This window comes from Larus michahellis, chromosome Z (assembly GCF_964199755.1).
Source record: "Larus michahellis chromosome Z, bLarMic1.1, whole genome shotgun sequence".
Lineage (NCBI taxonomy): Eukaryota > Metazoa > Chordata > Aves > Charadriiformes > Laridae > Larus > Larus michahellis.
Genome location: NC_133930.1, coordinates 39,911,398 through 39,935,582, shown reverse-complemented (window position 1 = coordinate 39,935,582; position 24,185 = coordinate 39,911,398). Strand labels below are relative to the sequence as shown.

Sequence of the window (24,185 nt, the reverse complement as noted above, 5' to 3'; positions counted from 1 at the left end):
TTTTGAGTGTTTCTTTAAGCACTAACAGAAAAAGTCAGTTATCTCATTAATATAGTAATGGAATTAAACATCAACAAAGCTTTTATTCTTCACAAATAAACTTCAGTCCCATTAGTGTTACAAATAAGTCCATTAAATATTTCTACCTATTACAGAGAAATGAAGAGAAATTACTGTTATATGATAAAATTTTCTGACTGAAGAACTGTTATCTCCTGTAAGACCAGCAATGGATCTGGCCAGTACAGTACAAGGGGAAGGCCATGTATATTCACATGATACTGTCTGAACGTGCTCTGGATTAAGCTTTTCATCTTTAGGTTACAGTCACCCAAGATTCAGCTTTGAGCTGGTTTTTTATCATCCACAGACCAAACACGGTTCCACGTGCCAAAAAGGAACACCAAATTTTAGCTTGCTATTCCTCAGAACGATTAGACGTTTCACCCTACCTTCTCAAGTGTTTCAGGTACTGGGTTGGTGCAGACAAGGGAGAAACCTGCTACAAAACACAGCTGCAATTCCACTCTGCTATTGCTCTACTCACTGCGGTTTATCACTGTGGTTTTCCTCTAGCTCTAGGTATATTGTGAACTGCAGTCTAGTCCGTACTCGGTCACAAATGAAAATAAGTCTGATGCAGCCTCAGCACAGTGCAATTATTCTTGATTCCTGCCAAAGCAACACAGATTTCCCAGGGATTTTTGCTGATGGAGAATGTAGTTTAAGCTAAAAATAATATACCAGGCACTCCTGTAAGTACAGATTTCAATCACCATTAAGCAAAAAAAATAGCAATCAACTTGTTCGACTTGTCCAAACTACAACAACACGATGAGTGGCTAGAACAACATTAATTACAGCAGGATCTAAAGCAGTTCTTTGCCAGTGAACAGCAACTCCATATCTCAAAAAGCCCTGAACAAAGATCCAAGTTATAGGACTATTTGCTCGTGTTTACATGAAACATTTTAATACTCCGAAGGCAGGTGCTAAAGGGAGATGTTGCTATGCCCTCTCACACATTGTGATTCAGCTCATGTTCTAACTCACCCAGCAACAGGCTCCTTGGAAATAGCAAGTCTGATTCTTGATTTTGACCGGCTAACGATGGAAGGATTGCTCATGTAAAAGCTTTTTGAGGCAATTAAATAAAGAGTCCACAGTGGTAAATATTGCATTACTTAATAACTAACTTAAACCTCCAGTCAAACTCTGAACATGGAAAACAGTATGACGGTTCCTATTATTTTGCAACCAAGTAGAGCAGTATCGATTCTTTGTCCTCTGAGTGCTTGTACAGATTATGGCTACCCAGTCAGACATCAGCATCTCACCTGGTCCCAGTGTTTAACTGTTGTGTTATTCTATTTGGCTAACAAAATCCTTCTGTTCACTAATGAGGTTTAACAGCTTCACACTTAGCATTGCCAACACGAAACAACCTTACTCATAACAACATTCTCATCTGAATTTCTCTAAGCTCCAAGTCCACGATGCTGACTTTTAAAAGCCCAGGGTTTTAGTACTGTAATAACATCCTTCATTCCTGCTGAATTTTGTGCCCTCTACATTAAATTAGAATTGTTCAACGCTTTATTTTCTCCTTACTCAACCTCATACTGCAACCTTGGAGCACTTAAATTCATAAATAATTGGCAAACACAACTTGACGATGATCTTATTAACATGGAAAATTTTAACTCTCCTCCCTATTTGCATGAACAGTCTGATCCAGAGTGATCGACTGTATGTTTCCCAAAGGCATGCTCCACAAGTAGTGGCATACTCCTTGCCAAAGCAAGACCATCACCTTGTGGTGAAATCCATCTTTTCTCCCACTCTTTAGACAGCTACCTCCCATATCAACCCAGGATATTATTTAGCAATATGAACAGGTGTAACTACATAGCAACATGAAGAAACATTTACCTGTGACTGCTACGGTTCTGCTCCCCTCTGCACTCTCATGAATATCCACAATGCCCTACCAGTAATAAGGACAGGATTCTGGCATTACTTTCCTATCTTCTGAAGACAGCACAGATCATTGTGTATTTTCTCATCAAAGATATACCTGCCAGCATTTTACACACTGCTACCACCAATTAGTTCTGTTCAGCTTATTATGGCAAAAAAGGATCCCCCTCCCTCGCCCCCACCCCGGTACTAACCCTTTTTTATCACCAGGTCATACAGATCTGCTCTGTATGTGGTTAGGTCAGGCTGGGTAAAATGTAAATGCCTGAAGTAATGCTTCCCCAGTCATCCTGATCCTGGAGCAGAGGGACAAAAGCATGACACTTCTGCAAAATCCTGCTCAAGCAGGGTATCTTGCTGAAATTAGGTAGCGTTACTTCTTATTTCAGTGGAAGTGAGGCTGGAAATCTTTCCATTTCTAAAAGATGAGTGAACCTGACCCATCAACCAGGAGTTCAAGTCCCAAATAAACCTACCTGAAATTAATTAAAATTTTAAAAAGATGAGATGTCAACTTAGTTGAGATCGATAAACACTAATGCTGTAAATTTTTTCCCCATTAGTAAATGTGACACTTTACAGGAACATGAATTATTAATTTTACATTTTTGAGCATTGTTGTGGGACAGGTATTTTTCAGACGCACTGTGATGCAAAGCACCGGGGACCTCATAAGCAAAACGGAACAAACTTTAGTTCATATGTACATCAATTTGAATATATTATCACTCAAAGCTGCCTTTTATTACCTTAAGAATTGTGTTCTAGGATTATTGCTTTGCTGTTTATGCTACTTGATTCTGTGGGATATTTTTCACCATTTGAGTCACAAATTTCATTATCACAGCCCTTCACTACAAACTCTTCTTCTCACGTAATAGTTCAGTATAAAAAGACAACTTTCCCATCGATACTGTCCATTTAACTTCTATATATTATTGTCATGCGTAAATGCTTCAACTCTGACATTTCATTGGAAATGCAATCTCTTCAGTGATAGAAAAGCTCCACCTGATTTTCCTTATGCTTTGTATTGATGTAAAGTCTGACTTACAGAATGAGGTTGCAATCATTATTTGCAATTTTTTCCACTTTGTGACTCTTCATTTCACCACTGCAGCAAACCCAGAGGTGCATCACAGCACCACAGCACCACCACCCCTGGAAGTTCTGTAATAGTCTGATTTCAATCGAGGGCCTACCAGCAATAATAAACTCAACTATTTAATAGTTGAATTAGAGCTTCGTGATACCTTTCTGCTATGATTCTGTCCATCTTCCCACTTCTTTTGTCTCCTGCTCCCCTTGTTCCATGCATTGTAGTGTCACCAAAATAACTTGGCTAAGGAAACTCTATGGAGCTAAAAAAGGCTCTCAATTCATGGTATGGGGCTTTCATTGACCCCTGCCAAACGCCACCCACAAGCAGCATATCAGCTGGAGAGACTGGAAACCTCTGTAATAGATTTCATTCAACACTTAGCTTTGATGCATAGTACTAATCTCTGCTTTCAATCCAAAAACTTCTCTCGCTTCTTTGTTTTTCAATCAACGCATACAAAACAACATATAACTGTACACAGGCCTAGAAAAGATGCTGTGGACAAAGCTATGTTTCAAATTTTCTACATGACAATCTATCTTAGGGACCTCAAAGCCTCATTTGGGCATGTCTACCTAAAACTACTTAATCTATTTCATTTCTAAATGACAACACGTAGCATTGCTATGTGTGGATGATAATGGACAAAATTGTGTTACACTGCATATCCTTTATCTTTTCATGTAAATACAGAGTAGTGTTTGGTTAATGCTGAGAAAATTGTCAAAATGTCTAAGCCACATGTTTTCACTTTATGTTCCCTGTTAGATCTATTCATATTGTCTACAACTGTGTCAAGAGGCTTTTCCAGAAGTAAAAAACAAGCCAAAGATCTTCAAAGCAACTTATTAATTGAAATTGACAATGGCGAGATTTTATATTACCTATATATCTTTCCCTGTGCATTCACACAATGAAATCAAACACTATCCACACATGTAGTTTAGAAATACCAGATTCCATAATGGTTATTCCATTATACGCAGGTTATTTACACAATTAATTACCACTCAATAAAAATTCCGTCATTTAAAATTTCATAAAGGAGGAAATTAGTGATCCACATCTGAAGCAAGCACAGATCAAGTTAATTGTGTGTGCATGTTACATGGTGAGGGTTTTAAGCATTAAGTAAACTACCATTAAATTATTTGGAAAGTAAACAAACCGCAGTGTTCCTTTGTTCACAAATACACATGCCATCTAATCTGCTGCAAATATTGGCATTAGATACAGTCACACTCATAAAAGTAATAGCATATAGTACTCGTCCTTTAAAATTCTCACAGGCTTGCAATTTGCCTTATTTAAGGTTAAACCTTTTGTTTTTAAAAGGTCTAGCTTATACAATGCAATTAAATTTCCAGTCTGCTTTAATAATCATAGAATGTTAAACACACTGAGGACAAGCTGGCCTTTATTCTACAAATACATGTCCATATATTGACATGTCTGCAGCCACATAAGAATTCCCAAGCCCAGGTCCAGTGGAGTAGTCACAAAGTCAATTGCAAACACTTTTGCCAGATCTACGTATTAGACTGTTGGCTTCTCTTTGGGTAAAGAATTATTAGCAGGGTTGAGAACCTTGCACAACCCTCGCTAGAGCTTCTCAATATTAAAGTGACATTTAACAATGATTCAGAAATTCTGTACCAGCAGCAGTACAGATTGGGGACAAGACTTAAATGGCGTAACATGGAGAGCGCTGGAAAATAATCAATGTCTCTGATTTTCTGCTGTGCTCTGCCTTATTCTGGCGACAGTATTCTGGGCTGGCTGCCAGAGGTGCAGAAGGGGTGTCTGGAAGATGGGTGGTACGTGCACTTGTGTGTAAATCGCTACATCTCTGTGCACACAAGAAACAGTGTGGACTGACACAGATACGAACACTTCCCCTTCCTTTTGCAGTATCGCCTTTTCTATGTGCAGTGCTTGTTGTTTGAATGGTGGGTCTCAGCACTCATGGGAACAGAGATTTGGGCCCTGACCATTTTCATACTACTCCCTAAAATAAGCTGCTCAGCAGAGCTGCCGGTGCTCTTAGAGTGTTAAGCAGTTCAGCCTTATCAACACAGGGGTGAACATGCTATATGTGCGTTTCCCATGTCTTGTCCCATCCTCAAGAGGAACTTCAGCCCTAAATACCGCTTTCCAGAGGCATTCCTGTATGATTCTCAACTTGTACAGTGTCCCTCTATAGCACTCAAACTGTCTTTTACTGATAACTGTTACTTCTTATAAATTATTCAACAAGTAAAACCTGACAAATCCTTTAGAGTCAACAGTCATCACCCAAGGACTTAAAAAAAGCTTGACTCTGTTATCACCACTGAAAAATACCAGGGACTTGGGGGTTTGTTGGCAACAGTGGGTTGCATGAACAGCATAAAAAAGCTAATGGGATCTTCCTCCAAACCAGAGGAAATCCAATTCTACAGTCAGTGATGAAGCTACTAACTACTGAAATTAAAGGATTAAAACAAAAGTGTATCTTGGGTACAGATACAAGACAATAATATACTTAAGTATAAAATTACTTTGTAATTAAATTATGTAATTTAATTATGTTGACAGGAATTAAATTATGTTGACAGTTGCCTATTATAGTATATACTCCAAAGATACAACACCGTTTTTCAAACATATCTTAAAATTAAGATCGGTAGGAACTGCCAAAAGGACCACAGAAAAGAGCATTCTTATTTTAATCCCTCAGACACCAAGGCCGGAAAAAGACCAGAAAAAAGCAAGAGAAACTTTTCTCTGAACATCATACCATCCCACATTGCGCATCTTTATTCTGAAAGCTGGTTGATGTACAGAAGGAGATCTGCAGACATGAATGTTGCACATGTGCTTTTGCAGAGAAGCACAGCACAGTGATTAGTGCATTAACAAAATTCCCGTACTCCTCCATGAATAATGTTGGACCTTAAGTTCCAAGAATAGCACATACTTAATAGCATGGTATTGTCTTCGCTTTGTTTTAATGAGAAGCAGAACCTTAGTGAACAGATAGTGTGTCAGTTCTTGTAATGCTATATGCCATTCAGGTGAATGTCCTCTGGTATGATATTTCATATAAAAAATGCAAAGGCTTTTGCCTCAGACACATAGGTGGATTTTCTTACCTTTGGTTCCATTGAAATGAAGCTGTGGGTACCTCTACTTGAGAGAACTGACCTTTTAATTGTTTTACTATGGTAGAAGTGGTAGTAATCCTTCAGTGTTCCAATCTGTAAGAGGAGAGAAGAAAAAAAGAGAGGGAGATTTAATTTATGAAAACCAGTTTTCTGTTTTTCATTTCTAAAAGTCTATAAATTATGCAATTTCCTGTGTGCTGAAATGCTACTTGAACCCACTGATCATCTTTCAAAAGGAGGACATATGATATGAAATGGATGGAGTGTCCTTGAGGCAGTAACTGCATAACCAAAGATTATAATTGAGCTGCTTAGTCTGGCTGTATCTACCTTTTTAATGTTTAATTTATATGCAGTACTTTAAGTAATTCTATATCAATCTATATCCAAACTGTCTTCAAATGGCAAGTATAAAAATCATCAAATGGCTATATGGATATTATAAAAGCATTCCATCTAGTTTGCTTAAGGAAATGTACTGTAAAATGCACTAGAGTCGGTTATTTATATAATTAAATTATAAATAGCACATTCACAGCATCAGACTATAGAACAGGAATAGGTTTCTCTTTCTGCCAAATGTGGGCAAGAAAGAAGTAGAAGAAAGAAAGATGGAAACGGTAACTTCATAGGATAATGAATAGCTTGAAGTACAAAATCAATTCATGCAGAATTGCAAATTTCACAATGGTACAATAAAAATACTACTTATTCATCCCATCAGTACATAGTAGCAATGTAAATGTTAAACTACGACAGCCTTCACAATTTGACAAAGAAATTTTCCTTTCCAGAGTCATTATTATCCAAACATTCAAAACTTCAAACTTTTGTTTCACACACCTATAAACAAACATTCAGCATCCTTATCTTTAGGGAGAATGTCTCTCCAACTCATTTGGAATTTGACCTTCTATTGCACTGCAAATCTTGTGAGACACAATAATTTAGTTAAAAGTTCCTTAATGATGACCAAAAAAGGGACAATTAAGCTTACTGTCATTACAAGTTGAAAATCAAAGTGACCTCAGAAAACAGGCTTTGTTTTGCAAATAAATCTGAATGAAATCACCAGAGAGGATGAGCAACACTCAAAAATTCTGATTAAAAAAAAAAAACAAACCAAACAGTATTCTGAATTTGCATCTGTAAGAATATACATGTAGGAAACTTGAGAGTTTAACAGTAAAGGTTCACAAAGAACTGGAAATACGCCACTGAAAAACTCCAAGAATATGCTTTTAGAATACTAGAAAACAAAAATCTTGAGAAAATATCAAAGTACACTAAGAAGAAATATTGATAGAAAATTATTATTCTCAAGGAGTACTTGAATATTTGAGCTTAAAATTTAAATACAGGGGAATAAGGGAAAATCTTTTTGGAAAAAAAAATTATTAAAGTCAACCTTTTAAACTAATTCACCTAAGGGGGAAAACTGCAATAGGGTCTAAAATATTAATACCAGTGTGTGCAGTTATCCCATTGATATCTTAATTTCAGGAAGAATGACTTATGTTTCATTTAAGTTAGTACTGAAACATGCAGTTAAACCAAGTTAGTTTACCATAAATGAAACTGGACTGGGTTTGACTAAGCCTAATCAAAGTATATTAGCACTGTGATAATAATTTTCCTGCTGCCTTCCCTTTGAAAGGCAACTCCAACTGAAGTGGTACAATTGTAGCGTGGATGAGCCCGGTCTCACAACTCCACATGCACGCCTATGAATAAACCCTCCTTAACACATATGGAGAAATCTTGTGGGGATCTCAAAGAGCTGCAGGACCCTGGGCTTTCTGGGGAGGTCCTTGCTGACTGGAAGCTAGCCAACATTATTCCAATTTACAAGAAGGGCGTGAGGAAAGACACAGAAAACTGCAGACGTGTTAGTCTAACCTCAGTACGTGGAAAATTACGGAGAAGATTATATTGGGTGCTATTGAAAGGCATTTAAAGAATAATGCAATCATCAGGTACAGTCAACATGGGTTCATGAAGGGAAAGCCCCATTTAATTAACTTGATATCCCTCTACAATAAGGTCACCCTTCTAGTGGAGGAAAGGAAGGCAGTGGATGTAGTTTTTCTGGATTTTAGCAAGGCTTTTGATCCCTTCTGATACGGTCACTCACAGTTTCCTCCTGGACAAGAAGTCCAATTGTAGGATGAGAAGGTTCATGTTGTGCTGGGTGAAGAACTGGCTAAAGGGCAGGGCTCAAAGGGTTGTAGTGAATGAAGCTACATCTGGCTGGTGACCAGTCACCAGCGGTGTTCCTCAGGGCTCAGTTCTAGGGCCACAATAGGGTTCAATATATTTATCAATGATCTGGATGCAGGAGTTGGATGCACCATTAGCAGGTTTGCTGACAATGCCTAAGTGAGAGGTGCTGTTGACTCTCTTGAGGGACAAGAGGCCTTGCAGAGGGATCTAGATAGATTGGTGCATTGAGCAATGATTAATGGGATGTAATTTAACAAGTTGAAATGCTGGATTCTGCACCTGGAATGAATTAATGCCAAGCGTAAATCTAAATTGGGAGAGGAGTGGATGGAGAGCAGCCCTGCAGAAAGGGATCTGGGGGTGCCAGATGACACCAAGCTCAATGAGAGACAGCAGTGTGCCTTAGCAGCCAAGAGGGCAAACTGCATCCTAGAGTGCATCAAACACAGCACAACCAGCTTGTCAAAAGAGGGAATTATACCTTTTTTATTATATTTATTGTATTTTTCCTAATATCCAATCTAAACCTCCCCTGGCGCAACTTGAGGCTGTTTCCTCTTGTCCTATCACCTGTTACCTGGGAGAAGAGACCGACCCCCACCTCTCTACAACCTCCGTTTAGGCAGTTGTAGAGGGTGATAAGGTCTCCCCTCAGCCTCCTTTTCTCCAGGCTAATCAACCCCAGTTCCCTCAGCCGCTCCTCATAAGACTTGTGCTCCAGATCCCTCATCAGCTTCATTGCCCTTCTCTGGACCCACTCCAGCACCTCAGTGTCTTTCTTGGAGTGTCAGTGAACACAGTACTCATACTCAAAATGGGGTCTTACCAGTGCCGAGTACAGGGGGACAATCACTTCCCTAGTCCTACTCACCACACTGTTCCTGATACAGGCCAGGATGCTGTTGGCCTTCTTGCCCACCTGGGCACACTGCTGGCTCATATTCAGCTGGCAGCTGACCAACACCCCTAGGCCCTTTTCCTCCAGGCAGCTTTCCAGCCACTCCTCCCCAAGCCTGTGGTGCTCCGTGGGGTTGTTGTGGACCAAGTGCAGGACCCAGCACTTGGTCTCGTTGAACCTCATATAGTTGGCCTTGGCTCATCGATCCAGCCTGTCCAGATCCCTCTGCAAAGCCTTTCTACCCTCAAGCTGATCAACACTCCCATATAACTTGGTGTTGTCTGCAGACTTACTGAGGGTGCACTCAATCCCCTCGTCCAGACAATTGATAAAGATACTAAAGAGAACTGGCCCCAATACCGAGCCCTAGGGAACACCACTCATTACCGGTTCAGGTCCTTGAATGACTCTAGAGGAGGGCAACAAAGCTGGTGAAAGGGCTGGAAGGAATGCCCTATGAGGAGCTGCTGAGGACTTTGGGCTTGTCTAGTTTGGAGAAAAGGAGGCTGAGGGGAGACCACACTGATCTCTGCAGCTTCCTGAGGAAGTGAAGTGGGGAGGGAGGCGCTGATCTCTTCTCCCCAGGATCCAGTGACAGGATGCATGGGAATGATTCAAACCTGCATCAGGGGAGGCTGAGACTGGATATTAGGAACTGTTTCTTTACTGAGATGGTGGTCAAATGCTGTAACAGGCTTTCTAGAGAGGTGGTTGATGCCCCATGTCGTGTTTAAGAGGCATTTAGACAATTTAGACAGTAGACCAGATAATCATTGTATGTCCCTTCCAACTAAAACTATTCTATTCTATTCTATTCTATTCTATTCTATTCTATTCTATTCTATTCTATTCTATTCTATTCTATTCTATTCTATTCCATTCCATTCCATTCCATTCCATCACTTTTTACTACATTAACTAGAGTTTATTCTGAGTTTAACAGCCTGTAGCACGTTAGCATCAGGCTACTGTTGTGCCCTTTTTGAATTATTATTTATATTAAACATTGAAATTTGGTGCCAGGGTTAGCACCAGTGCAGGTGATGGCATGCTTCCCTGAGACAAAGGGGTGTAATAAATCACTTCCTTGACAATTTCTGGATTCATCAGTAGCCTCAAACAGAGCTGAATGCTAACTACTGGAACGTGATGCTACTCTTGCACCTTAAGTCCTCAGAGACCAGTAAAGTGCATACTCACCATACCAGAGTACTCTACAAAGGTTACAGACCTTTTATGGATCTTGCTGTCTTCAGAGTGAATCGGAAATCTACTACTCTGCGTGTGTGTGTGTCTACACAAGCACACACATTACGGAAAAGACACAGCTCAAGCAGGTAACTGTATTTTACCACTGCACAGAACTACATAAACAGAAAGGTTATATTTTAGGGAAAATAAACATATGTTCTGCTTTGTGCTACACAGATCTCAATATCACACAGTTCTCTGTGTCTTGTCTTGCACCAGTTTGAGGATTTTATTTATTTATTTGTTTGTTTGTTTGTTTCTAAAGATAAATTCTAGCTGACCTCTCTGAGGGCATCCAAAACAGCAAATTTAGGAGATGACCTAATTGCACTCCTGGAGGTCCTAGAGTTTAGGACTCCACAGATGAGACTGGAGGGATCTGCATGCTTTACCTTCCAGCAAAATGGGGACAGCCTGAGGCTTTGTAATGTTTGACAGCTGTGTTCCCTCTGAAACCTTGGGCTCAGGAGACAGAATTAAGCCCTTAGAATTAAGCGTGGCAATTGTAGAGCCATGTCTTCCAGGCACCACTAGTTTTCCTATAACAACAATTATTAATAATAATAATTAATTAAAATTTGAGATCTACAGTTTTAGTTCATATCTGTCAATGAAATAAAAGGATCCCAAATCTTTTAAATGGAATTTAATTCATATTCAGTAACTGCCAGTGCCTCTCACAGTAAGGTAACACCAGCATTATTAAAAATTTTATTGCCCTCTTTTCCCTTAATGGGAATTTACTTAGACCTTCCAAATCCTTGGACCACTTGGAGAACAGTTAAACCATGGAAATATAGCACAATAAAACTTCCCATTATGGATGTTCTTGTTGAATTGTTTTTTATACTTTCAAATACCAGGTCTTAGAGGCACTCTCAGAGGAAAAGCAACGGAAAGACAGAAACACCAGACTGCAGAGCTAACTACCTTAGAGACTGATTGCAATTTAACTGTTTTATCCTTGGGAAATCTTTGTAATCTCCTTTTTGACCTGGAGGACCTGACTTACTTAAAAAGAAATAGAGAAACATTCCAGAGGAATTGCCTAGTCAAAAGCAAGGAGAATGGTTGGCGGGGGCAGGGGAGACTTACTCTCTCTAGAAGTAATCTACATCACTGCACATTTTAAGTAGATATATACATACATTTTAACAGTACCATACTATGTTTATTCAAGGATAAAATAATTCCTGGAAGTAACAAACCTAAAATATACCACGGTGGAATCCCAGAAAACCAGAGCATCTGCATATTTACATTAATTTTATATTTATTAGGTCTTATTTTCTATTTAAAGTTGAGAAAATGTTTGAATTTTAAAGATAATATGAACCAAGAGACCAGCTTTCTAGGTTTGTCCTTGGAAAATATTTCTCCCATATGTAGTTTTATAGTCTAAGGCAATATCAAGATAATTTAGGACATAATTACCGAATGAATTCATCTACATCCACATTGTGTCCTCATAAACCGTAAGGGAATACAAATGCTAAAGCTCCATGTTAAATATATGTTAAATATATATATATATATATATGATCACCAAACTGACATATCTGACAAAGCTCTGAAACTACAACTGAAACTTCCATGTAGCAGAACATGAGCTGGGAAGTCATTCAAGATAATGGGAAGGAACACAAAAGACGCCTACCCAACAGTTTCTTATCTAGTAAGTAACTTTTTTTTTTTTTAAGAGAAGAATCATCTAGAGATCTGGCTGCAAAATACAATTCTCTGAATTGAAAACAATATACTGTTGAGTTGGTGAATTGGTGTATATATTGTAATGGTCCCTGTTTCTCCAGGCTTTAATGACTTTGGTCCTAAATGGATTGAGAAAGGCAGGCAGATCAGGTCCAAATCTGGTTCTGAACTCTATAAAGTACTAGAAGAGACAAAGAAGCACAGATTTGCTACCCCTGTGCAGACCTGGAACATAAACCATTATAAAGAGGCACAGCAACGTATTTCATGTGGGGTTGAAGGGCAGACTTCTTTCAGAATTGCAACAAATTCCCCAAGTGCTAAAGGCCTTGACAGAAGGAAATACCAAGAACAAAGAGATGAAGTTTATCAGGTTTACTACCATCATCTCATTTTGACAAAACCACTTCAACTATATTTCAAACTTTAAAATGTTTAAAAAATTGTCACATTATACAAAGTACACAGGAAATGATGTTTCAGAGCAAAAACGAAAACATTTCAATCTGAAATGGTTGAAACAGTATGCATTGGTATTACCAGAGCTTTTTTCCCTGCATTAAATGCCAGTCACAAAGTATTTTGACAGAACCAAATGTTGACACAGGTTACAATACTGCTTATGCTCCTCTGATGCCCACCCCTCTGTAACGAATATGAAGGAGGTGAGCTCATAGCCCTTAATTCCGATCCCCGTTGGCCCCTCGTTATCCACAGGTGAAGACAGGTTCATTCATACTACAGAAAATGGACGCTCCCTTTCTTTCTTGTGTCCTTCCAGACTTAGGAAGTATTAAACATATTAAAACCAGGGATATCAGCATTTACGTTCAAGAAAGCCCTGCAGAGGCTGATAGTTGTTTTTCTGACCTACTCAAATTAAAGCACCCATATCTGGAAAGGGTATGTTCATCCAAAACCTGGAACCTGAACTTGGCGTGTATTCCAAGCAGCAAAACTATGTACTGGAGTTTTTTAGGGGGTGGTGTGGTGTGGTTTTTTTCCATAAGATTCTGCAACAGTGACCACACTTTTCTAACCTCCAGCATTCTTGCCCACACCCCCACTGTTGGGGGTGCACTGACAGATCTCTATCACATTGAGGCTGCAGAAGCAACCACCATGAGGACAGCTGCAGAGCTGCTCCCCCATCTGACCTGCAGACTGAGATGGGGGCTCTTTTTCTCCCAAATGTACACACTAATCAGAAGCTTTTTTATTGGTTTTGTGGGTTTTGTTTTGTCATCAGAATGGGGAATTTCACCTACTATGTGTCATTCACAAAAAATACTAGCAAGGTTTGCCCACATATGGCACACTGCAGTGAAGTGAAAAATTGGACCACCTCCAGGTTTGGACAATTCAGGGCTCTCACAAAGACCTGTTTATGAAATATTTAGGAGAGAGAAGCACAGGCCCTACAGATCTTACTCAGCCTAAAACCTAAAATGCCAGCTCTTCAGAAGAGGCCTCTATCCAAATACTTAAGCTCTCTGCTAATCCACTGGTGGTCTGATAGGCTCTGAATCTGTATGCAAGGGGAATATCTACCGTGTGTGTGGGAAAAAATGCACTTTTAATTTGCCCAAACTTAGCTAACTAAAAGGATTTGAAGCAATAGCAGAACCAAGGTGATGGGGGTACGAACACAAGTTGTCACCTCAGTTGCAATCCAGACTACCCTGCAAGACTGAATTCCAGCTATGCTCAAATGCCCAAGTAACCCAGTTCTCAGCTCTATTTCAAACCCAATTAGCTAACAGAAATTCAACAGCCCATGTTACAAAAATATTGCTGTATGCGCTCGAGGTAGGAATAGCCTAACTTGCCAGTTCGTATCTTTGCTTCTTTTACGTTCCTTTCTCTTCAGGTTTGTTTTAAAGGGAACTGATAAGTCTGCAGAGTGTTGCTGTTCCTGAACAGTGACACTCTGAACAAGTTGGGCTTGGTCTTAAATGTATCCCTCCTTCTTAAATGATTTTTTGAGCCTCCTAGATGGAAAAAAAACCTATACTGTAATCAAGAGTTCTTGCTCAGTTTGTTAAAGCTTTGGTGTGGGGGACAGGACTGTTTTGCCAGAAAAAGGAGATTCGCTTCTGAATCACCTGCGTATGAAAAATAAACAAAACCCACAAACAGGCAGATAAATTAAACTGCATGGCTATTAAAGCAGAAACATCAAAATTTCCACATAAATAAAACGTGTTGCATCTCTTCACATAGTAGGAACATGCTAACACTTTACCACCCTTGACATTCACTGTACTTCTGTTTAAATGGGGAGAAAAACATATCAACTTACGGAATTAACATATGCCATTCCGGACTTCTTTTGTATTTTTCACTCATGTTTCAACTATTTGGATGGAGAAATTTTGTCTGGGCATTTACCTTGAGCTAGGAAAGTACAGTTTGGCTTTTTAAACAGCTGATGTCAAAAATGAATAACAGAGACATTAAAATAAAGTAGCTCTGCATTATGTTCTTTCAGATAACATCACTGCTGTTGCTTACATGCTATTGTATTGTACTTTAAAAATAGAGTAGCACATTAACTCTCTGTAGAATTAAACATATGCTTTCTAGTCTTTAAATGTTTCATGTGCCCTTGTTAATAGGATAAAAAAGTAACAATATCCTGAGGTCAATTGTAATTCTTGATATCATTCTAATTCAGTACCAAGGCTGAGATTTTTTTAAAGTCACTTCATAAATTTTAATGTGAATTTGAATCCGTATGTATCTGTTAGGAAGCTTCCTAGATAATATCTTCTGCATACAGGTTACTTTGTACAGTTAAAACAAATATTGCCAAACAAAATTCTGCTTTTTGAGATTTCAGTACTTTAGTGCTCTCTTGGTAACCTTATTTAACATATGGAATTACTTGGAAAAAAAAAGAGAAAAAAACTAACAACCAAATAACAACATAGAATGTTTTGGTTCATCAAAAAAAAATGTTTTGTCATGTAACATAACTAAGTTTTAGTATAACTATCTTTGCAAGAAAGGGAAAACATTAAGTCATAAAAGAGCTCACAGGTCTCAGGAGGTAATATGAATTTAGATATTAGAAAGATATAAATTAGAACTGTATCATAGCTTTATTCTAATACATGCTAAATCACACTAAGATTTATTCATTTAATCTACCCTACTATACAGGATGAACAATCCTTCCAAAGAGGATTGTGGCATCTTTTTTGGATTATATGTTCATACAAATCCTGTGGATATTGGAATGAAGATCTTTCTGCCTTATTAATTGAGTTCTGAAAGGAGGGACAGGTTAGCTGATTTTCTTTAAAATAGAAATACACTTTGATCACATTTAATTACAAACAATGCTACTTCCAAAAGTGCAGAAAAAAAAGAATACTACTCAAGCCAAATTATAAAAAGAGAAATCCCAAAGACACCCGTCAGGTAAATAAAGCCAACAAAAAGCTGCCTGAATAAAGACCAGGTGAAAATTATGTTTTGAGTATTACATAGATGAGCACTGGAGAGAACTGTGCCTTATATGCCACAGGTCACACAAGGCCACAGTAAATAACATACTGCTCCCAAAAATTATGACAGAAGCAGAGCCTGAGCCTGGCCCCTACCTTTCTCTTTTGCAGCTCTGAGAACAAGAACATGCATCAGTCTTTACAGGACAAAAGCTGGTAACCTCCTTGAATCTGAACTGCGCTGTGCATTGGTACCCTCTGAACACGTGCTATGTGGTACCACTTCCCTAGGGACGAGGGCATACAAATGCATCCTTGGTGAAGGTAAGGATGAATAAAATGTGACAAGTGAAAGATACGTGGACACTATGTTGATTGTTCAAACATTAAATTGAAAGAAATCTCACTATAGTACTTGAAATCCTTCTTTTAAAGTCTGTAAGGAAGAGTTTCATCCACCTCCTCTCTAGGACTGATAAACAGGTTGTGACTATTAGAACAATATTCAAAAAAGTAGCTAAAAATTAATGAACACAGAGTCCTTAATTATCGGGGCTGGGGCGGGGAGGGGGAGGTTTTTGCATGAAGTGTAGGTTTCGTCTTCCAACAGATACATTAGCCTAAGAGAGTTGGTGGGAGATGGCAAAGGAAGCCATTTCCACAGCTGTCATGTGAGATGTGACAAAGTACAACAATGGGCACTAATATTTGCAGCCCCAGTGTCACTGCAGGCTTCACCTAAGGAGGCATCGCAGGAATTGGCAAGTTCATGTCCCTATCAAATAAAGCAATGCAAGGTTGCCCAGCAACGTGTGACTGTGGTTTTGCAGTTCCAGGGCAACATTACACATTTCATGAAAATTCTCAAAAGGAAATCAATTACTGCCTTCATTCCCATTAATCTTTTCTATTGTTTCTTTTCAATACAGAAAGCAGTTCAATGTAAACTGGTAGTTCATGCCCCTTTTTGTGAAGCCAAATGAGTCATCACCTTATTTCTACAAGTAAAAATGAGTGCAACAAAGTGTATTTATTTTCTGCTGTATGAACAAACTTTAACGTCTGCAATATTTCAAGTGACTGCAACACAATCATCATGCATTGTGAGTTCAAGCCATAACAAACATTGTTTGTATCTGCAAAGAAGCAGTCAGTCAATACGGTAATGTTTGTTTCAGTAAACAGCCCCCATAATGAAGGCATCAAATAGGAAACAAATACCTTTAACATTTTGAGGGGTCAACTAAATTGCCACTGTTTTCTGAAATCTTTTTTTCCCTTTCCTAACTCACTACTCTGTAATTTAAAATATCTAAATGATATACTGCATTGCCTGAAATGAGCATTATCACTGCTTTATTGACTTCCAATCCTGTTTCACGTTGTATCACTGAACAAATGTAAAATGATGAGAGAATGAGGATGGATACTCATGCAGTATCATGAGTGTTTATCTAAGTAGCAAACAGAACTGTCATCTTCCATACACTATTAACTACTCCAGACTGTAAGGATTATTGTTTCTTCATAATCCATACTTTCTGATATGTAATTATAATAAAGCATAAGAATGAGGCTTGACAAAGTTCTGACACTGCTATTTCAAGCCTGCAAACAGTAGTAGTAGTAGGGTAGTTAAGAAATGGGTTTTATTTTTTAACAAACTACAGCAAGAGAAGTTGCACAGCAAAAAACGTTCATATTCATTTCCTTCTAAATCTCGATCGTGAAATATTTAACAACCATCATCCCTGCCCTGAAACCTGTAAACATCTACTTGGTCCCCAGTGGGACCAAGTCCCTTCTCATTTACAAAACCATAAATCAGAAATAACTCTGTTGAAGCTAATGGAATTTAAGAGGCATAAATCAAGAGCAATCAAATCTAATGCGGTTACTTGTATGCGTAAAAGATTTAAGAACTGGGCACCAAGTTAGATATACTGTTATATCTCTATCCAGTTATTTAAACATCAGTATAAAACTCTTAAGCACGTTAATAGAAAGAGAGTTTATAACATTCAAAATGACTAATGCACTGACCTACAGTAGTCATATTGTTTCCAGTGAACATTTATATTGCTAGCAATAAACCTTTTCACGCTGTACTTTGTCTTACAAATCTGAATTCAGCTCTTATTGGTCATAGTAAATACAATGTTTTCATTTAACTGACTTTCTCATGAGACTTGATTTAAGCAATTTCCTCCTCTATCACCAATATAATTTACTGAAGAGTAATAAAGAAGTGACTCATAGGAATATCTAGGGCTGAGTTAAGTTCATCCATGTGGTACGTGCAGGCACTAAATCCAATGCTCTTTTACAGTGAACCCACATGACATGTCCTCAACTTTGTACTGTATCAAAGTCTGATGATCTTCCATTCTGTACAACATGCTTAACTGAATACAGAGAAGCATGCAACTTGTCCAGAACTAGGCATGATAATCATACATTCACCTGTCTTATTTGGTTAAGGCCAGAGCTGCACAAAAGTTTATATTTTTTTGTGTAAAAGTAAGGTTTGCCAGTATCCGTTATTTATGTAAACAGTCTCCACACCCACATGCAATCTCATTGATTTTGATAAGAAAACTTGTGCAACAATTATTCGTATAAGTAACAGTTTCTGAAGAGGATCTTATTGTTTCCTAAGTTTAATAGTATGAAAAGAAAAAAATTCTCTCTTTGACAGGATCTAAAGGTACACGTAAAGAAAATGCAAGTAAGCTAGCAAACAAGACCAAAATATAATCTCCAAAATTATTGCATTATGTAGCATTCAAACCTACTAAGAAAGAAAACACCAACATCACCATAACTAACGTTTAAAGAGGATTCAAAAAAAATACTACAGCACACCAAGGGACTGCTAACTCTAGCATAGTCATGTAATATTCCACTTAAAGTAGCTACTTGCAATCACAACAACAACAACAAATTGTGATGTGTTAATTAAGATGTACGCAGGTCTCTCCTGCTGTACCAACTTCCATAGTGCTGAAAAAGTGATTAAGGTTGAATTCAGCTTTCATTGGAATCGGTGGGATATTTGACTGTATTTAATGGGAGCTGCAATTAGCACCTAATGAAGAAACACTTAATTTTTCTTTAATCCAGACCTCAGTGAGGCCTACATTTTAGATTTAGTATCCTAATGCCTAGGTTCATATATCAGCTTCTAAATTACTTCAGACAACAGAGAAAAGTCAAGGAGAACCGATATCCAATTCATGATGAAATAGTTAAATTTACTAAAACCAATGAAAAACAGGTCACAGCTTTCATATACTCTCCATTTCACGCATTTAAAGAATATTCCTTGGTGGCTTTCTTGTTTGGAGAGCAGAATCTTACAACCTGAGGGCTGAGTGAATGCTTAGTTGTATACCTGAAGGTAGATTTTCTTGGAGAAAGGAGAAATGCTTCTACTGTATATTTGTTTAATACAGTGGTATTAAGTATATAAGACCAAAATAATGAAATAGGGAAAAGTTGGTGGGTTAGAATGGTAGCAATGAATTGGATAAAACCGTGTATTCCTCTTTATAAATGGGTTTGCATTTCCATTTTGAAACATTTGTTTTCATGTCAAATGAGTCCTACAAGATCAGAAACATCAGGAAATCAACACAGATTTCAGCCACCACTAGAATTGCTCACTGTGCAGTTAAGCATGTCAGATTAATATTTGTAGCTGCCAGGCAAGAAATGGAAATTACGCAAATTTTGCAAGATGGGAATGGTATTTATCTACAATAAAACTTCCAAAAGAGCAGTCTGTTGCAACAGTAGAACCATGTATTGGCAAGACTGTGATGCCAACACAGTCCAGAGCCCCTTTAGGTGATCGCATGGTTAACTCTTTTAGAAAGCAAGGCTCAGCAGCAATGTTTTAATTCTAGTTATCAGTTTTCCCAGGCGACGGCTTTGCAATTTATTAGTTGGCCATGATCATTGTGCACAGGCCTAAGAATTATCAGGAGGAGTTCATTCACTGATGATGGATATTTAAAATTCTCTGAGTCGAAGCAAAGGTGTCGCTTGATCAGACAGGCAGAAAGCAGTAATGACAGTAATGCAGAGATGGACATATGTCAAGAGTGTCAAGGAAATCCCAGATATCACCATACATGTCCTCTCTGGAAATGACCTCGTACTTCAAACAGATGTGAGTAAATTCCACTAATGTTGTGCTTCCAACCCAAGGCAGGGGAATGATTTGGCTTACAATGGAGCAAAAGGGAATCTTTCCAGAGGAAAACTGAAAACACTAAATAGTTAATACTGTCGTGCTAGGTAGGGCTGGAGCTCTTCTTGTGTGGCAACAATGGGATACATCTGGTGTGTCAGACTTTCTAATACAATTAGGGTACCTGCAAATGCAGTATATTCATACTAAAAGGCTATTGAGGCCCTTACAAACTACAACTGAATATTTTGCTGAGCTAAATTTCAGAGATTGTCTTTGAGGTCCAGCGAGAGAAGTGTTTTTCTTTAAAAGCAGAAAAAGCTAATCTGAGCTGTAAATCCACAGTTCAGGTATCTGCACTGGCTCCACTCCACTCCCAAGTGGTAAAACTGCTGCTTCTCGCACAGGACAGGGCTTGGCTGCTCAAGAGAAAACAGAGCTTATTCTGTGGTCCATTCCTGTGGGGAAGCGGTGCTACTCATTTCCAAGAGGGGTAGGGGAACTTTCTCAGCTTAAAGCCCTGCCATTGCTGTTCATTCATGCTTGGCTCGCTGGAGCCCAGCATACTCACAGTGCATCGAATTTTTTTCAAAGTTAAGCATTTGATTGATTTGTTTGCTTCAGTTCAGCTCAGATGGGTTACTCGAGATATGATACTTGAAGTACAAACATTCTGCAGTTCAGAGTGTGAAAGGAATATGGATGAAACGGCTGAATAAAAACACTCAGTAAATTAAAGTAATTGAAAGCAATAGGAGCAGTGGCACGAAATCTCTCACTTAAAAAACAGTTTTCACATTTCAGAACAGCTGGGTAACAAATGTGATGTCAGTTTTTAAAAGGACATCTGAAGCACTTGGACTTGCAAGTCACTTCCAGGCAAATGAGTAGGACCTAAGAAATAAGATAATTAATGGACACTTGGGATAAAGGACTAGTTTGGAAGTAGTTAAACAAAGGAAAATTCTGCCTTATAAATTTATTAGTGATCTTTGAAGAGGTCAAGCGTATAGATAAAGAAGGATAGATAGATATACTCTGGTTGGATTTCCAAAAGGCTTTTGACAATGTCCTTCTTCAGCAGCTTTTACGAATTTCAGAAGCCATAAGGCATAAGATCTTGCAGAAGTAAGCAATCAGTTAAAAGACTGAAAACAAAGCTTAGGAGTAATTAGTTATTTGTTTATTAAAAACCAATTAGTTTCTCACAATGGGTGGAGGTCCCTGCTGGATTTCTGCTGGGGTCCATGGTAGAATCTCTTCTGTGACCTACACTGTTCCGTAAAAAAATTACACGGAAAAGGGAGTGAGGAATGAGGTGTATATATCAGCTATTGTTAACAATCACAGATGTAAAAACTGTGGCTGACTGTGTGCAAGCTGCAGAAGGACCCTGCAAAATTGAGTGGTGACATTAAAATGGCAAGCGAAATCAAATGTAGATGAACTGATGTAAAGACCTAACCTCACACTCAAACAGTTTTGAGCTGCCCAGGACCACTGAGGAGCGATACTCTCAGCATTATGGCAGTCTAATCCATGGAAACTCATCTTGGTAAAAGTCCCAACAGCAAATGACATAGCAGACATGATCACTAAAAGTATGGAGAATAAAGCAGAAAACATGGCACTCTATGAATAATCCAAGGTTTTGCCACACTTTAAGTACTCTGTGCAGTTCTAGTCCCCTCTATTCAAAGAAGACATAGTACAGATGAAGAAGTTTCTAGAGTGGGAGAAGAAGGATGGACAAAGGTATGGTATCCCCTCTCTATGGGGAACAGTCAAGTAAACTAAGACTTTTCAGTCTAGACACGACACAATTTAGGGGAAAATCTAAAAAATCATGTATGGCATAAAAGTGGACAGAGATTGACTTTCTCCATCTCTTTCAGTAGCCATCAAACAAAGCTAGTAAGTAACAAGCAAAAGAGAGGTAGTTCTTCATGCAGTGAAGTAGAAAACTTTTAAAATCCTTGCCAAAGAATATTACAGATGTTGAAATTGACTTTCAGTTGAAAGGTTGGACAACCTTTTGGAGAAAAATCATTGAGAATTTCTAAGTACACAGAAACGATATTCAGCTCGGGCAGTCTCCCGAGCTGAAAACAGTCAAAGGGAGTGTTGAGAAGCATCAGCCGCTTGTTTTGTTCGTTCACTCCCACAGACAGTAATTTAACACCACTGCCATAGGCAGGCAGGCTAGATGGATCTTCTAACTGACCCAGAATGGCCTTGCATCCTTACGGGTTCTATTTGAATAAAGGCTATTCATGTGAACAAAAATTTATAGGAACTATTTCTCTATACCATAGATGTCATACTACTAGCTTCAGAGGTGTGACATGACATGCGTTTTCTTTCCTGTTTGTTTTTAAGACATCAGGTTACTGTGTTAATATGCTCTAGAAAGAGAAGCTAAATAAAAGCAAAAAAATATTCTCTATGTTTATCCAGAGAGGAGGCTACATGCTACCGTTGATTAAGCTAAATATTTAAAAAAGGGGAACGTTATCCAATTCTAGGCTTAAATTTCAGCCATATAGCACCACTCAGTAACACTTTCATTGCCCAATAAAACCCTGTGAATGAATACAAGAATGAGGCAAAGGTTTTAATTGTGACTTGTAACATCTCTAGAAATTCAGCTTGGCCCTGGAAAACACACATAAATGAAGCCTATTCCCTGCTGGCCCAAAAACCTCTCTAAAAAGAAGAAAAAAAAGGGAGAATGGCTTGATGTTGATGGCTATCCCTCATTTAGAAGCATGCTGCCCCGCTTCAATCAGATTCCTTCTATATAGAAGAATCTGTGCTGAGAAATTTTTTTCTTTCTTAACTTGTTTAGAACTACATAATCCATGATCATGCCCGGCTAACGTGCCTTTTACAAACTCATCTCCATCATACACCATCCTATAATCCACAAGAATTTCCACAACAAGCTATTCCGGCAGGATTTCATGGTGTAGCTCTAATACTCTTCTGGACTTGCCAATGTTTCATTCCAAAGAGTTTTTCATTCTGCAAATATCAATCAAATTGGGTCCAGCATGTTGCCAAATAATCACTTACTGTCTTAAGCTATATATCTCTGGCAAACAGGATTCTGTTTGATCGTATTTTTTCCTGTGTTTGGCAGGTGACAAAGAGCAACACAGCTCCTCACTAGGGACCATACGATTTATTCACATCTGTGACTGACATATGTATCTCCCCACTTTGTGATTTTACAATTCATCATTTGGAGAGGAAGAGAAACATCTACTGGTCAATCACAAAACCACAGAACATAGCTGCAAAACATGCAAGTATGATACTGGAAATATCTTGCTTGACAACATCTAGAGAATTACTTATGACATCATACAAAGCAACGGGGAGGTTGTATACAAGCTGGCCATCTTTTCTGGTCAAGGCACACAGATGTCAAGCAAAACACAGCAACTGAGATGACTGTGGGAGTGGGAAGCCTATCTTCTAATAGGAAACCAGAAGCTACAGAAGCACAAGTGAAGGCCGGTTCCCCCTGCAAATGTGCTGAAGAAACAGACGAGCCGCTAAGCAGAAGAACAGATATATACTGGTCATGACTAAATTTGGTCTGTAAGTTGGAAGTCAGCAAGAAAAAAAAAACAAAACAAAACGAAATTTTCCAGATTGAGGACAAGTAACAAAACCACTTTTAAAACTTGTTAGTTTTAGACTTGTTTAAAACTGGGGTAAAAAAATCCACTTATGAACACCTTAAGATATATAATAGCAATCACTGATGATCCAGTCCAATATAATATCCTTGTGCTTTTTGTATTTGTTTTGAGCAGATACTTTGCAAATTAAAACCTGTATCTATCTTCAAGTACTACTTGATTAACAGTCACTTTCAAATTCCTGAAGTAGGCCACAAAATTAAACTATGGAATAGTAGATCAAAACTATGTACGTAACATTGGTATATCTATTTATATATTTATCAGCAGGGTAGCAAATGACTACCTGCCAGAGTTCTCTAGAAACTGTTTTGGTGTATATTTCAACTAGTGATGTGAATATTGGCATAGGAAAGACACCTATTAAACATTAAAGAAGCAGAGAGGATCAGAAAGCATGTTGGGGGCAGAAACAGAAATCAAAACAAAATTGTAAAACGAGGTCTGGAAAAACAGGGCAAGATTCAGCAAAGGCATATGCAAAGTATTACACCTAATTCATAATAATTTACTGGACA

The 24,185-nt window shown here is 38.4% G+C and overlaps 1 protein-coding gene across 2 annotated transcripts in view; it reads right to left on the bottom strand.

Annotated features, from left to right (window-relative positions):
• Positions 1-24,185, bottom strand: part of PCSK5 (proprotein convertase subtilisin/kexin type 5) — a 253,931-nt gene that overhangs the window by 218,164 nt on the left and 11,582 nt on the right. For both annotated transcript variants that reach the window (XM_074569790.1, XM_074569788.1), the window contains exon 2: positions 6,217-6,321. In XM_074569790.1, the coding sequence (XP_074425891.1) occupies positions 6,217-6,321 (105 nt within the window). The remainder of the gene's footprint in view (positions 1-6,216; positions 6,322-24,185) is intronic.